At 38.2% G+C, this 13,064-nt stretch overlaps 1 protein-coding gene across 1 annotated transcript in view; it reads left to right on the top strand.

Moving 5' to 3' along the window:
* WDR93 (WD repeat domain 93) overlaps positions 1 to 10,542 on the top strand; it is a 48,129-nt gene extending 37,587 nt beyond the window's left edge. Inside the window, exons 13-17 of the mRNA XM_027852043.1 lie at positions 674 to 884; positions 1,252 to 1,315; positions 1,810 to 1,966; positions 6,399 to 6,588; positions 10,011 to 10,542. Of these exons, the coding sequence (XP_027707844.1) occupies positions 674 to 884; positions 1,252 to 1,315; positions 1,810 to 1,966; positions 6,399 to 6,588; positions 10,011 to 10,113 (725 nt within the window). The 3' untranslated portion in view covers positions 10,114 to 10,542. The remainder of the gene's footprint in view (positions 1 to 673; positions 885 to 1,251; positions 1,316 to 1,809; positions 1,967 to 6,398; positions 6,589 to 10,010) is intronic.
* Positions 10,543 to 13,064: the final 2,522 nt, after the last annotated feature.

Raw genomic sequence — 13,064 nt, 5'->3', positions numbered from 1 at the left:
TAACCTCCCTAAATTGCACCAGAGGCTACTACTGCCCCCCTGGATCATTCCGGGGCAGTGGTATTGCCCACTTTGAGAACCTCTGTTTTACATGAAGCTTATCCTAATTCTCCCAATTGCTAGTTCTTTCCCTCCCTAAATTACCTTTTTAAAAAAATTTTTATTCTGCATATTCTTATAAATGGACATGTTTTCTCCCTTGGTAGAATATAAACTCCTTAAGAGCAGGAATGGTTTCATTTTTGTCTGTAGTGTGTGGTTCAGTACCTGACACATAGGAGGTACTTAATAAATTCTTATTTACTGATTGATTGATGAATGAGGTCCCTCTTTATCCTATCAGCACCACCCCTTCTTTAGTCCTAAAAGCTCTCTTAAGATTGGTTAGGCATGTTTCTTCCCTACTAATCTACCCTGATTTGCCAGTAGGCATGCCTCTCATATCTTTGGCTCACATTACATGTGACCTGATGTCATTTTATAATTCACACTAAATCAAAATTCACATTATTTAATCTTACATTAATCAGGACCTGTCTGCATACTTCCTTCAAGATTTAACTCAAGCACTGCCTTCTACATGAAGCTCATCCTGATTCTCTTATAGAGAAAGAATCTTCCACCTCTGTGCAAGCTCTTTTTTGACCAGGCTGTGGGCATTTGCTTTTCCTAGGATTCCTACTTGCTGTGATCTCCCTCCCGGAAGGGTGTTTATGCAAAAATCTTCACTTCATGATAAATTGTGAAAACCCCAAGGAATACCCATTCCCACAGTTTGTGGCCACCTCCAAAGTGCAGGTTCTGGTGTTGTGCACCGATGGGTCTCTTCACCTGGTAAAATCAGAAAGATCCAAGGAACCCAGCATCAGTGTGATTGTGGAGAGGTTAGTGATCTAAACAAAATTTATTGTGTATTCTGAGAATTTGGAGAAACATGACAAGCATTTTTGTTTTTTACTGTTTGCCTGAAAAAAAGCAGCTCTACAATGTAATATCTCCTACACCGTGTTCTCATCTTCATTTCTAATAAGGAAATGAATTGAAATGAAATAATGCTATCAGGCCAGTATGCACATACTTTCTTTCACATAGGTGTGTACAATGACAAGCACCCTTTTGGGCATATGGCATTTCGTAACTGACTAAAGAAGATACCTACAAATCTCTGCTTTTGAATTCCAGGGCTCTTGTAATTGTCATTGCTCCTAAATGAGCATCTCAAGATCCACCATATTTTCTTCTTGTTGATAGGCCTGTGAAGCATCCAAATGAAACTATTTGTGCTGTGGCTCCCATCTCATCCTTACCTTCTATGGTAAGTAAGTCATTTTCAATCTTTAAATTCGGTGAAGACCTGAAATAAGCAGGGACTATAGGAATAGAGCTCATCCTTTTGGAGGACCTGGAGCTTCTCTAAAACACTGATGGGTTAATTTAGTCCTAGCCCTGTGGCACTTGGTAGGATGTAGATGATTCCTAGCTCAAAGCTGGGGCCTGAAATCATGGCCCCTTTTGTTATTTACAAATATCATGAGTTAACAAATAATACTCCAGCAAACAAACTATTTATTGGACTGTTTTCTATTTCTCTTGTTTTAATTTAAAGCTCTTATTGGTTCTAGGCACTGGGTGAGTAGTAGCAATACAGACTTCTCTTTGGGAATGTTATCCAATGTAATCCATCATTCTACCATAGGATTCCCAATCATTTTCGCCCCACAGTCCCCAGAGATCTTTCTGTGAGTGAGGAATACCGGCAATGTAATACACAATCCTTGTAATAACTTCCAAGTCTGTTTGCTTCCCCAGGTACTGCTCTTTATTTGGGATGGATCCGTGTATCTGATGGATGTGACCAAGTCACAGATCATCTGTGAATTGGGTCTCCCTCCCTCTTATCATTTGGGAAACCCCTGGCAGCCCATGTTTGCATTGTCTCCAGAAGGCCATCATGTGCTCATCCGGGGTAAGAAAGAGAAATTCTTTGCTGCAGCCCTAGTTCAAAGATAGGAGGGGAGCTTGAAAACCCAGGAAATGTGGCCATATTGACCCTCTTTTCAGCTTGTAGTTCCTTTCACAAAGTAAACATTGCGGAGGTGTGACTAAATGTTTTTAAGGCCTCTGCTACTTTTAACAATCGCTGAATCACAGGATGTCATAGCTGGAAAGGACCCTGGAGGAGTCTAGTCCAAAGCCTACCTGGCTAAGAATCCCTTCTGCAGCATACTCCACAAGCGGACATCTAGCCTCTGCTTGAAGACTTTCAGTGAGGACAATACTGTAACGCACGTGTGAGTGTTTCCTCCAGGAGTGCAGAGCATAAGCCACCCACGCCCGCTGGTCCAGTGCTGCACTTGTCCGTATCTTCCCATGAGCAGACGGTGACCCGTTATTTCTTCTTGTTGCAGCTGGGCTAGCCCATCTTGTCTTCTGTTCATAGAATTCCTTGATGACATCTCTTACTCTCATTCTTTGAAATTCCTCGTTGGTGATTTGTCCCAGCCGCTCACACCTACCACACTCTGCACCATTATGCTCGGTGTGACCATTTCTTCAGGGACTGTGTTCCCGTGTCTTCTGTCTATGTCTTTTAAAAACTTGACTTGGATGTTGAGTTCTCTTAGGAGAAACAGCGATCTCTTTAGGTAGCACTGTCTTTTCCTCCTAATCGGAATAATTTCTACTTCTTGAGTGTTTCAAAATTTCATTCTTGAAAGAGATTCCTATCTCTCTTGGGCCCACTTCCCATGTAAAATATGAGCCCATCAAGTGCCACTTGTCATTTATCTGACCCTTTTCAAATCTGCAGTCACAAAATCTAAGAGGCGTGTCAGATTCTGACTGGCTTTTTTCTCCTTCTCTGCCCTGAATTCTATCTTGGCATAGTTATTGCCAGTTCACCAAAATGACAGGATTACTGATTTAGAGGTAGAAGAGACCTTAGAGACCACTGAATCCAAATCCTTTGTTTTACAGGTGAGAAAATTGAGGATCAAAGAGATTGTGTGGCTTGCCCAGGGCCACACAGCCAGAAAGAGTTTGAGGCAGGATTTGAACCTAGGTCTTCCTAACTCCAAGTCCTGTGACCTACCCCTACGCCAAGATGTTTGCTTGTTAGTCGGAATCTGATTCAGACTACTGGGTTTTTTCATTCCTTCCTCCACCTTTTAAAGAATGAAATTATCACCAAGGCAAGGCACAAATGGATCAGTATCTCTGCTTTTGACGGAAAGCTCCAGCAGAAATCCAAATAGTCGCAGTCCTCCATCACTAAAATATTCTGTTTCTATACCAAGTTTATAATGTTTGTTACACTTGCCTCTAATTCCTCCTTCTAAGTGGCTTGTTGTATAATCCCATAACAAAATCATTTCTCTTTTTTCCCTCCATCTGGTCTCTCCCAAATACTCACTACCATATGTTCCCCCATGAATTCCTGGATTTTTCTTCATGTGAGTCTATCTTTTTAATGAATATAGTTTATATATATATATATATATATGTATGTATATATATATATAATTCTTCCCTAACATACCTCCCTTTTATCTATTTTGTATATTTTGATTTGATTTGATTGATTGATTTGATTGGATTGATTTGATATTCCCTTCCAGAGACATAGTTCCATCATGAGTCCCATCTCACCTAGATTAGTTTTGTCTTCTTGCATGAGGATCTTGCGTACTCCTGGTTCATTGCCCACACTCTGTGCATTTGTGTGTAAGCCCCTCCATTAGAGGGGTTTCATTACTGCCTCTCTTCTTAGATATTATATTCTATGATTATATTCTATGCTGTTTTTCTCTTCTGTTCCTCCTCTTTTGTTGACCTGGTGCTCCATATAGAATCAATTGTGTTAGATTGAGATGAACAGTTTTATTCCTTTCCATCCCTTTTCAGTTTAAAGCCCTCTTTATTAAATTACAAACACTCTAATTCAAAAGCCCTTGTAAGGTGCACTCCACCCCTAGTTAAAAACACATCATTCCCATATTTTAAAACCATGGTTCAGAGATCCAGATTTCCTCAATCACCATCTTCTTAGCCAGATATACATTGGCTAAATTCATATTTCCCTTAAGCCCCTATCTTTAATCAGGAATGATGAAGAAAATACCACCTATGCTCCTAAGATCTTCATTTTCCCCCCTTAGGATTCAATAGTCCTTAGTTTGGTTGTTGAGTTCCTTCATAAATCACCAGAAGCGTGAGTACTGGTTGTCAAGTGTGACAAGTCTCAGGAGGTGCTCTGTCATGTACCCGATACATGCCCCAGAAGACTCCTGACCTTTAGTGTTTATGTTAGGTAGAAAAATAACTATCTCAGGATGCTTTAACAGGGCATTACCAACTACCCCTCTTTGTCTATTCTTCATTCATTCTTCATGGTGGCACCTGTGAGTCAACATCATGATTCCTTGGTGAAAAAGAGGCTCCAATTCACTGCTTTGCAAATCTTCAAGCACTGTACAAATGTGATCTACTATTATTTTTGTTATTATCTGTTACATAACTCAAATGTTTGGTGGTCCTTCTTCCTCTCTTTGTCTGTGTCATGTTCTATAACTCTTCTGTATCTCAGAAGATAATATTTCCTCCCCTCCTTTACCCACCCCCAACCTCTTCACATCCTTTTTCTTCTTTGCTTTCTCCTTGAAATACCTCTGTTCCTTCTCCTTGATAACCTGTGGAGAAGAGATGTATACCTTCAATCCTTTCACTTTCTTCTTGAAGATGGAGACCAGCTGAACTCTGTGCTACACAAGTAGGTGTTAATTAACACTGGCAGAAACAACCTTTCTGGTATGTATTGCTTAAAGTAAATTCCACTGTCCTTTATTCTCCTTTAGGTAGCTCTTTGGCTAGTCCTTGTGACTAACTATTGTGGCAAACTCCTTATTTGTAAGATTGAAATCTAATACCTGCCACAGTTCCGAAAGACTCATGATAAAAAATGTTATCCACTTACAGATAGAAAACCGATGGGCTTTTTTTCTTTCTTTTTCTTTTTTAACTTTTGTTTTGTTTTATTTTTTGTTGTTCAGTCACTTCAGTTGTATCTGATTCTTCATGACCCCATTTGGGGTTTTTCTTGGCAAAGATACTGGAATGGTTTGCCATTTCCTTCTCCAGCTCATTTAACGATGAGAAAACTGAAGCAAACAGGGTGAAGTGACTTGCTCAGGGTCACGCAGCTAGTAAGTGTCTGAGGCCAAATTTGAACTCATGAAGATGAGTCTTTCTGACGCCAGATCTGGCACTCTATCCTAGCTGCCCTTTCTTTCTTTTTTTAATTTGGCTAGTATGGACATTTGTTCTATATAACTTCAAAATTTATAATGAGTTTTTTTATTTCTTGCCTTATCAAAGGGGGGAGAAAGGATATAGGGATGGAGAAAATCTGAAACTGAAAATAAAATAAAATTGGGTAAGAATTTAAAAAAAAAGAAATCTGAGATGTGCCTAGTTTATTTTTCACCTTACTTCTGATCTCCAGATAACTCAGACGCTAGGATTTCTGTCTCTGTGAGAAAAAGGCAAAAAAAGCTTAATTCACTTAGCTGACTGGAGACAAGATGCATGCACACAAGACACAAGGAAACAATGCATAAGAACCCAAGACAATCCAGTTATTTAATAGTATTTACCCACCCTGTGTCACCTTGATGCTGATCTTCAAGTAGATCTCTGGTCACTAGGCTCTCTCCTAACTTCTTTCCTGAAGAATGACATTTTTAAAATCTTGGGATTACCACACAGCAACCTTTTTCTTTCTTTCTTTCTTTCTCTTTCTTTCTTTCTTTCTTTCTTTCTTTCTTTCTTTCTTTCTTTTTTCTTTCTCTCTCTTTCTTCCTTTTTTCCTTCCTTCCTCCCTTTCTTTCTTTCTTTCTTTTCTTATTTCTTTCTTCCCTCTTTCCTTCCTTCCTTCCTTTCTTTCTTTTTCTTTCTTTCTTTCTTTCTTTCTTTCTTTCTTTCTTTCTTTCTTTCTTTCTTTCTTTCTTTCTTTCTTTCTTTCTTTTTTCTTTCTTTCTTTTGGAGGCAGTCAGAGTTAAGTGACTTGCCCAGTGTCACACAGCTCGAAAGTGTCTGACATCACATTTGAACTCAGATCCTCCTGACTCCAGGGCTGGTGCTCTATACACTGTGCCACTTAGCTGCCCATAGCAACTTTTTCTAAGTCATTATATTCTGAATAAACCAGGCATGCAAAGGCGGGAAACACGGTTAACTACACAGTGACAAACAGAATTAAAAGGTCTCAGAAGAAATAGAGCCACCTCTAAAAAAGGGACCATCCATGCCTGCAAGTGTCCCAGCTAAGTATCCTTCATTGCGGAGACTTGTAGTATATCTTAGAGAGGGTGGTGTTAACTTTTTTCTTTCTTTTTTTTTAGGAGACAAAAAAGATAATACTAACTATCTGAGGAATAACTGCAGCATTTTCATTTTTAAATTTGAGTCCTACCAACTAATAAAGACTTTTTTATCTGAAGATAAATCTTCTCACCCTGGTTCATCAGAAATTAGCAACTTTACCCAGCAATTGCCTTTGGAGAAGAGATGTGAAATTTTCCTTCAAAACCGGTAAATAATTCCAGTTAGATCCTTCTATCTCACTGTACCAATAGCCTGGACCTTCTCAGTATTTAGAAAAACAAGGGTTTGTATAAAGCATTTTCAGTATATCACCAGTTCCTTCCAGGACCCCGCTGTATGTTCTTATTCTCATACCTTGTGTAGGTTAGTGAAAATAGAGTATTAAGCTTAAGGCAGTGTAAAGGACTTTTTTTTTCCCTCTCATCTCTTATTTTCTCTCATAATTAATCTTTTGAATGTACTTTGAGGGAACTATGTGTTTTTAAAGAGAATGATCCCAGAGCTCTTTATTAATCATTTTGAGAAAATGAACATCTTTAGTTGTGCTGACATTTTCCTCAAAATCAGACGCAACTCTGTGGTCTTCATAATTGGTATGTTAACTGTAGTCTACCTATTAGAGACTTCCTTGATTTTTCACAGAATCAAAAGGATGGATCTTTGAGAGTCAATAAGACCTGGTCTTAAATCCTGCTCCTACCTTACTAGCCGTGTGGCCCAAAGCAAGTCAAATGACCTCTCTGAGCTTCATGAAGAGTTTCTTTATCTGCGAAATGAGGGTGAAGGGCTAAATGGCCTCAGAGGTCCCTTTCAGCTCCAAATCTGTGATCCTTTGATCTATTTCAAAATGCTTCCAAACAGACTGGCTAATCAATCATAGAAAAATGAGAACTTTATTATTTTTTTAAATCTCTAAAGAAAAATATTTTATAACCTATTCCAGGAACTTCATAAAAAATTTGTTACCATTATGTAAGCCAGGAGTCCTTAACCTTGGCTCTGATTTTTTTTTAATTGTTTGATAATTGTATTTCACATAAATTGGTTTCCTGTGAAATCTTATGTATTTTATTTTATGCACTGAAAAACATTCTGAGAAAAAGGTCCATAAGCTGTACCAGACTGGAGTGCCCTGGGTCCCCCAGAATCCCTGTAAAAGCTGCTGTTACTGTAAAGCCTCACAGGTCCCTTTGAAATAGCCCCCATCAGCCACTCTTCTAAAAGCACCATCATCATGGCTGAAACTTGAGACAGAAAAAAAAGAAGACTTTATTCCAACCTAGCATATCAAGTTTATTCAGGACCCACTGTTTGTATAGTTCAGCTATGTACTAGGTTAAATAGATTTCTGAGGTCTGGCCTCAAACACTTTCTAGCGATGTGTCTCAGGGCAAGTCACTTAACCTCTATTTTCCTCAGTTTCCGCAACTGTAAAATGGGAATAATTATAGTACCCCTCCCTCCTTCCCACTTCCAGGGGTTCAAGACACAAAAAAAGGTTAAGAACCTCTGTTCTAAGATACCAACATATTTGTCAGCTAATTGATCACATTGCCATGATGACTCTGCACAGATTTCTGTCCCTAATACAGAACTTCTCAATGTAGCCTGTAGATGGTGCCATGAAACCTCTGTGTGTCATTTTATTTCACACTTGGAGGTTGTGGTTTCAAGAGCACTAAAACTGGGAGGGACTTTTAGAGACCAGCTCCCCCAACCCTCTTGTTTTCGAGCTGAAAAACCTGAGACCCAGAGAACTGAGTGAAATCCCTAGGCACAAAATGGAGAGCTGGACCCAGACTCAGGTGTATTCCAAAGCCAGGGCACTTTCTGCCATCTGGTCACGAGCTTGCCCTGTCCATCTCAGTGTCTTCAGTGGGTCTTGCTGATTTAGGAATACATTTTTCCACAGGAACAAAATCACAAATGATTAGGTTCCTGAATGAGAGGTTACAGGGTGTATTTCTATAGTGTCTACAATGTGGCAGGCACTGTGCTGTTGTTTTTTTACTGTTGGTTTTTTTTGTTTTGTTTTTTTAAATATCTCACGACCTTTACAACAACCCTGAGAAATAAGTGCTATAATTACTCCTATTTTATAATTGAGGAAACTGAGGCAAACTGAAGCTAAGTGACTTGCCCAGGTTCACACAGCTAGTAAGTATCTAAGACCAGACTTCTATTTTTTTTTTTCTTTTTGATGAGGCAATTGGGGTTAAGTGACTTGCCCAGGGTCACACAGCTAGTAAGTGTTATGTGTCTGAGACTGGATTTGAACTCAGGTCCTTCTGACTTCAGGGCCGGTGCTCTATCCACTGTGCCACCTATCTGCCCCCAGACTTCTATCTAGCCACATAGCTGAACTATACAAACAGTGGGTCCTGAGTAAACTTGATATGCTAGGAATATAGTCTTTCCCTTTTCCTCTCTCAAATTTCTTGTGTGATCATGGTGCTCTTAGGCTTAGAAGAACTGCTAATGGAGGCTATTTCAGAGGGGCTGTGAAGCTGTACAGTAACAACAACTTCTATTGGAGTCCTAGGGGACTCTTGGGAGCTTTGCAGGTACTGCTTTGGAATACATTGGCTGGCCAGATCATAACTTTACTAGGCCATTTGAGGCACTGTCCTATTTGAAGATACTCAGATCCCAGTGGAAAACTATTAGACCCCTCACGCAGTTATTTACATATTTATGTGCCCCATAACTGTTTCTCCTGCCGTCTTTAGTCCAGAGTCCCTGCAAAAGCCCTTTCTGATTAGGGTCCAGGGGATGCCCTGACAATGGGTCCTTCAGTGCCAGCTGAGGAAATGAGGTCCTCCGTAAAGTGAAGTTCATGTGGAAGGGACATTTATTAGTCAAAGATTACCTGTATATGTGACACTGACTCTCTTTAACCTCTGGTCCTTATTGTAGATCCCATTATGAATGCCTTCTAGCAATATTTCCTTGGGCTTGATCAACAAGTTACTTTAATTCCACTCATGTTTGCCCCACATTTTCTGACTAGGTCCTGTGAGAGAATTAATGATGTACATCATCACATGAGGGAAATTTCTACTCTCCCACTTACTTGGGACTCAATGCAAAGGTCTCTCAAAGTATTTTCATTTCCATCTTTTGTTTTCACTTGTCCCTGGAGTCTAAAATACCTTTATTGGGGGCTAACATTAGGCAAAATTTTAAGGGAGTTAAATAGGAGATAGTGCCGGTCAAAGTTTCAAACTTGAAATTATTCTGAATTGCTTTCTAATGTTCCACCTACTCTGAGACTTTTGTAAAAAGCCACGTTAAAATAAAAAACTATTATTAGTGTTTTTAAATTTTAAAAAGTTAGAATTTGGGCATCATTGTAAATGTGGACCCATTGCTTGGTACTTGGTGTGTTTTGTCTCGTGTCACACTATATACATTATTGAAGACTGCCTTCATCTGCTCCCTGAATTAGAGATTCCTACTACTGATTTCTATTACCTTGCAGAGTGAGCAAAATTTTCAGTACATGAATCCTGCCTTTGTTGAGATATTCACTTATTATCCCAAGCTGTGATCCACATAAAACCCTGGGGACCTAATGAACAATAAATTTAGGAAATTGCCTCATACTTCCATGGTTATGTTGTTGGCAGACTTAAGAACTCTAGCAAAACCCAGCACAATGCACCAGAGTATTTGCTTCAACTACAGAAAAGCTCCTTATTTCTGGAGAAAGAAAGCCACAAAAAGCTATGATCATCTGCTCTTCAAGGTCCTATGAGAAAGGTACTACAGTTCTCCAGCTCTTAGTAGATATCACCTGGACTGATATTTATTGGTTTCATAGTCAAGAGTCTTTTTGGTTTTTGTTTGTTTGTTTGTTTGTTTTTATACTTGTACCCATCCATTCCCAAACAGTTGATGACTTTAGCACTGTTCATTATTGAAGGATTATGATTTCAAAAGGTTAACCCTTTATTTAGCGTGGTACTCTGGAGATAAGGAACATTTTCCCCAAAAATTAGCTTTGGGACATCAGTCTGATACCATAACTAGAGGTAACTAGAGTGAAAAGACTACTTGGGGGGGGTGCTCCAGCTAGTAGGTTTTTCCTCTCACACTTGTACAAATTGGATTGAAAATCAACTGAGTCATCCAAATAAAGAGTGATTTATTTTCTGGTCACCAAATGTTGTTTGGTTTGTAACTTCTTATCCCAAATACAGCACTCTATGAAGGTATAGTTATATTTTTTTCACAATAGTAATTAAAAATCCTCAGTTCATTAATTGTCAGCAGGAAAACTGTCTAGTTGAATTTGGTTCTTGTTTGGATTGGAGAGAAGATAAATCAGTAGCTAGGTCAAGACATCAATCCACTGTACAGTGCTTCAGACAAATAAACCAACATAAATGCTATATATCAATAGAAAAGATATTAAAACGAGAGAGAACATCCTTCTACCTTCTGGACCAAGTCTGGTACAGTTTTGGTTGTTACAATTCTTTTTATTTTCTTAATAATATTTTTTCCAGTTACATGTAAAGATAGTTTTCAACATTCATTTTTGTAAAATTTTGAGTTCCAAAACTAGCTTTGAAAGCAGCTGCACAGAAAACCTAAAGCTTGGGACAGTGGCCCCCCCCTTCTCAGGAACAGAGCTCAACTTTAACATAAAGTTAAAAGTCAAGAAATGGACTGGAAAATGAACAAATAACAAAAAAAGAACCAGACCACAGAAAGTCACTATGGTGACAGGGAAAATCAAAACATAAACTCAGAAGACAACAAAGTAAAAACTGCTACATCTAAAGCCTCAGGCCCAAAAAGAATTCCTAGAAGAGCTCAAAAAGGAATTTTAAACTCAAATAAGAGAGGTAGAAGAAAAGTTGGGAAAAGAAATGACAATGATGCAAGAAAATCATGAAAAAAAGTGTCAACAGTTTGATAAAAGAGGCACAAAAAAATACTGAAGAAAATAACACCTTAAAAAACAGAATTGGCCAAAGGGTAAAAGAGGCACAAAAATCCACTGAAGAGAAGACCTCCTTAAAAAGTAGAATTGGCACCAAGCAATACCACTTCCAGGTCTGTATGCCAAAGAGATCATAAAAACGGGAAAAGGACTCAGATATACAAAAATATTTATAGTAGCTATTTTTGTGGTGGCAAAGAATTTGAAATTGAGGGGATGTCCATCAATTGGGGAATGGCTGAACAAGTTGTGGTATATGAATGTAATGGAATATTATTGTGCTATAAGAAATGATGAGTAGGCAGACTTCAAAAAAATCTACAAAGATTTACATGAACTGATGCAGAGTGAAGTGAGCAGAACCAGGAGTACATTGTACACAGTAACAGCCACATTATGCAGTGAATAACTTTGATAGACTTGGCTTTTCTCAGCAGTGCAAAAATGTAAGACAACTCCAAAAGACTTACAATGGAAAATGCTATCCACATTCAGAGAAAGAACTGTGGAATCTGAATGCAGATGGAAGCATACTATTTGCTTTCCTTTTCCTTTGTTGTGTTGTTTTATTCCTTCATTCTCGTGGTTCCTCCCATTAGTTTTCATTGTTCTTTATATCATGACTAATGGGAAAATATGCTTAATATGAATGTATAAGTAGAGCCTATATCAGATTGCACACCATCTTCGGGGAGAGGAGAGGGAGGGGAGAAAATTTAGAACTCAAAATCTCATGGAAGTGAATGTTGAAAACTAAAATTAATTAATTATTTTTTTAAAAAAGTAGAATTGGCCAATTGGAAAAAGGTATACAAAAATTAGCTAAAGAGAAGAACTTAAAAGCAGGCCACATGGAAAAATGTGTCTGAAAATTCACTGAAGAAAAGAACTCCTTAAAAAGTAGAATTGGTCAAATGGAAAAGGAGGCACAAAAGCTCACTGAAGAAAATAATTCCTTAAAAATTAGAATTGGACTAGTGGAAGCTAATGACTTTATGAAATATCAAGAAACAATAAAACAAAATCAAAAGAATGAAAAAATAGAAGAAAATGTGAAATATCTCATTGCAAAAACAAATGACCTGGAAAATGGATTGAGGAGAGATAATTTAAGAATTATTGTACTACCTGGAAGCCATAATAAAAAAAATCAAAAAAAGGAGACTAGATTTCATCTTTCAAGAAATTATCAAGGAAAACTGCCGTGATATTCTAGAACCAGACATTAAAATAGACATGGAAAGAATCCATCAATCACCTCCTCAAAGGGATCCCAAAATGAAAGTTCTCAGGAATATTATAGCCAAATTCCAAAGCTCCCCAGATCAAGGTTAAAATATTGTAAGTAGCCAGAAGGAAACAATTTAAATATTATGGAGCCACAGTCAAGATAACACAAGATTCAGCAACTTCTAGATTAAAGGATCAGAGGGCTTAGAATATGATATTCCAAAGGTCAAAGGAACTAGAATTATGACCAAGAATCACCTACCCAGCAAAACTGAGTATAATTCTTCAGGGGGAAAAAATAGATATTCAATGAAATAGAAAACTTTAAGCATTCCAGATGAAAAGACCAGAACTGAATAAGTCACATACTGATGGGGAAGACAATACATATGGAAGGTTTCCACCATAAGATAGAAAGGTCCCACAGTCTTTGAGGTGCAGCAGTAAAGCAGGCAGTAAAGCCTCTTCCTTAATGTTATTTCTACTGATAAAATCACATCAG

Source organism: Vombatus ursinus, unplaced genomic scaffold (assembly GCF_900497805.2).
Source record: "Vombatus ursinus unplaced genomic scaffold, bare-nosed wombat genome assembly UNPS02009205.1, whole genome shotgun sequence".
Lineage (NCBI taxonomy): Eukaryota > Metazoa > Chordata > Mammalia > Diprotodontia > Vombatidae > Vombatus > Vombatus ursinus.
Note: the sequence above shows the minus strand (reverse complement) of the source record. Positions and strands in the feature narration are given on the sequence as shown.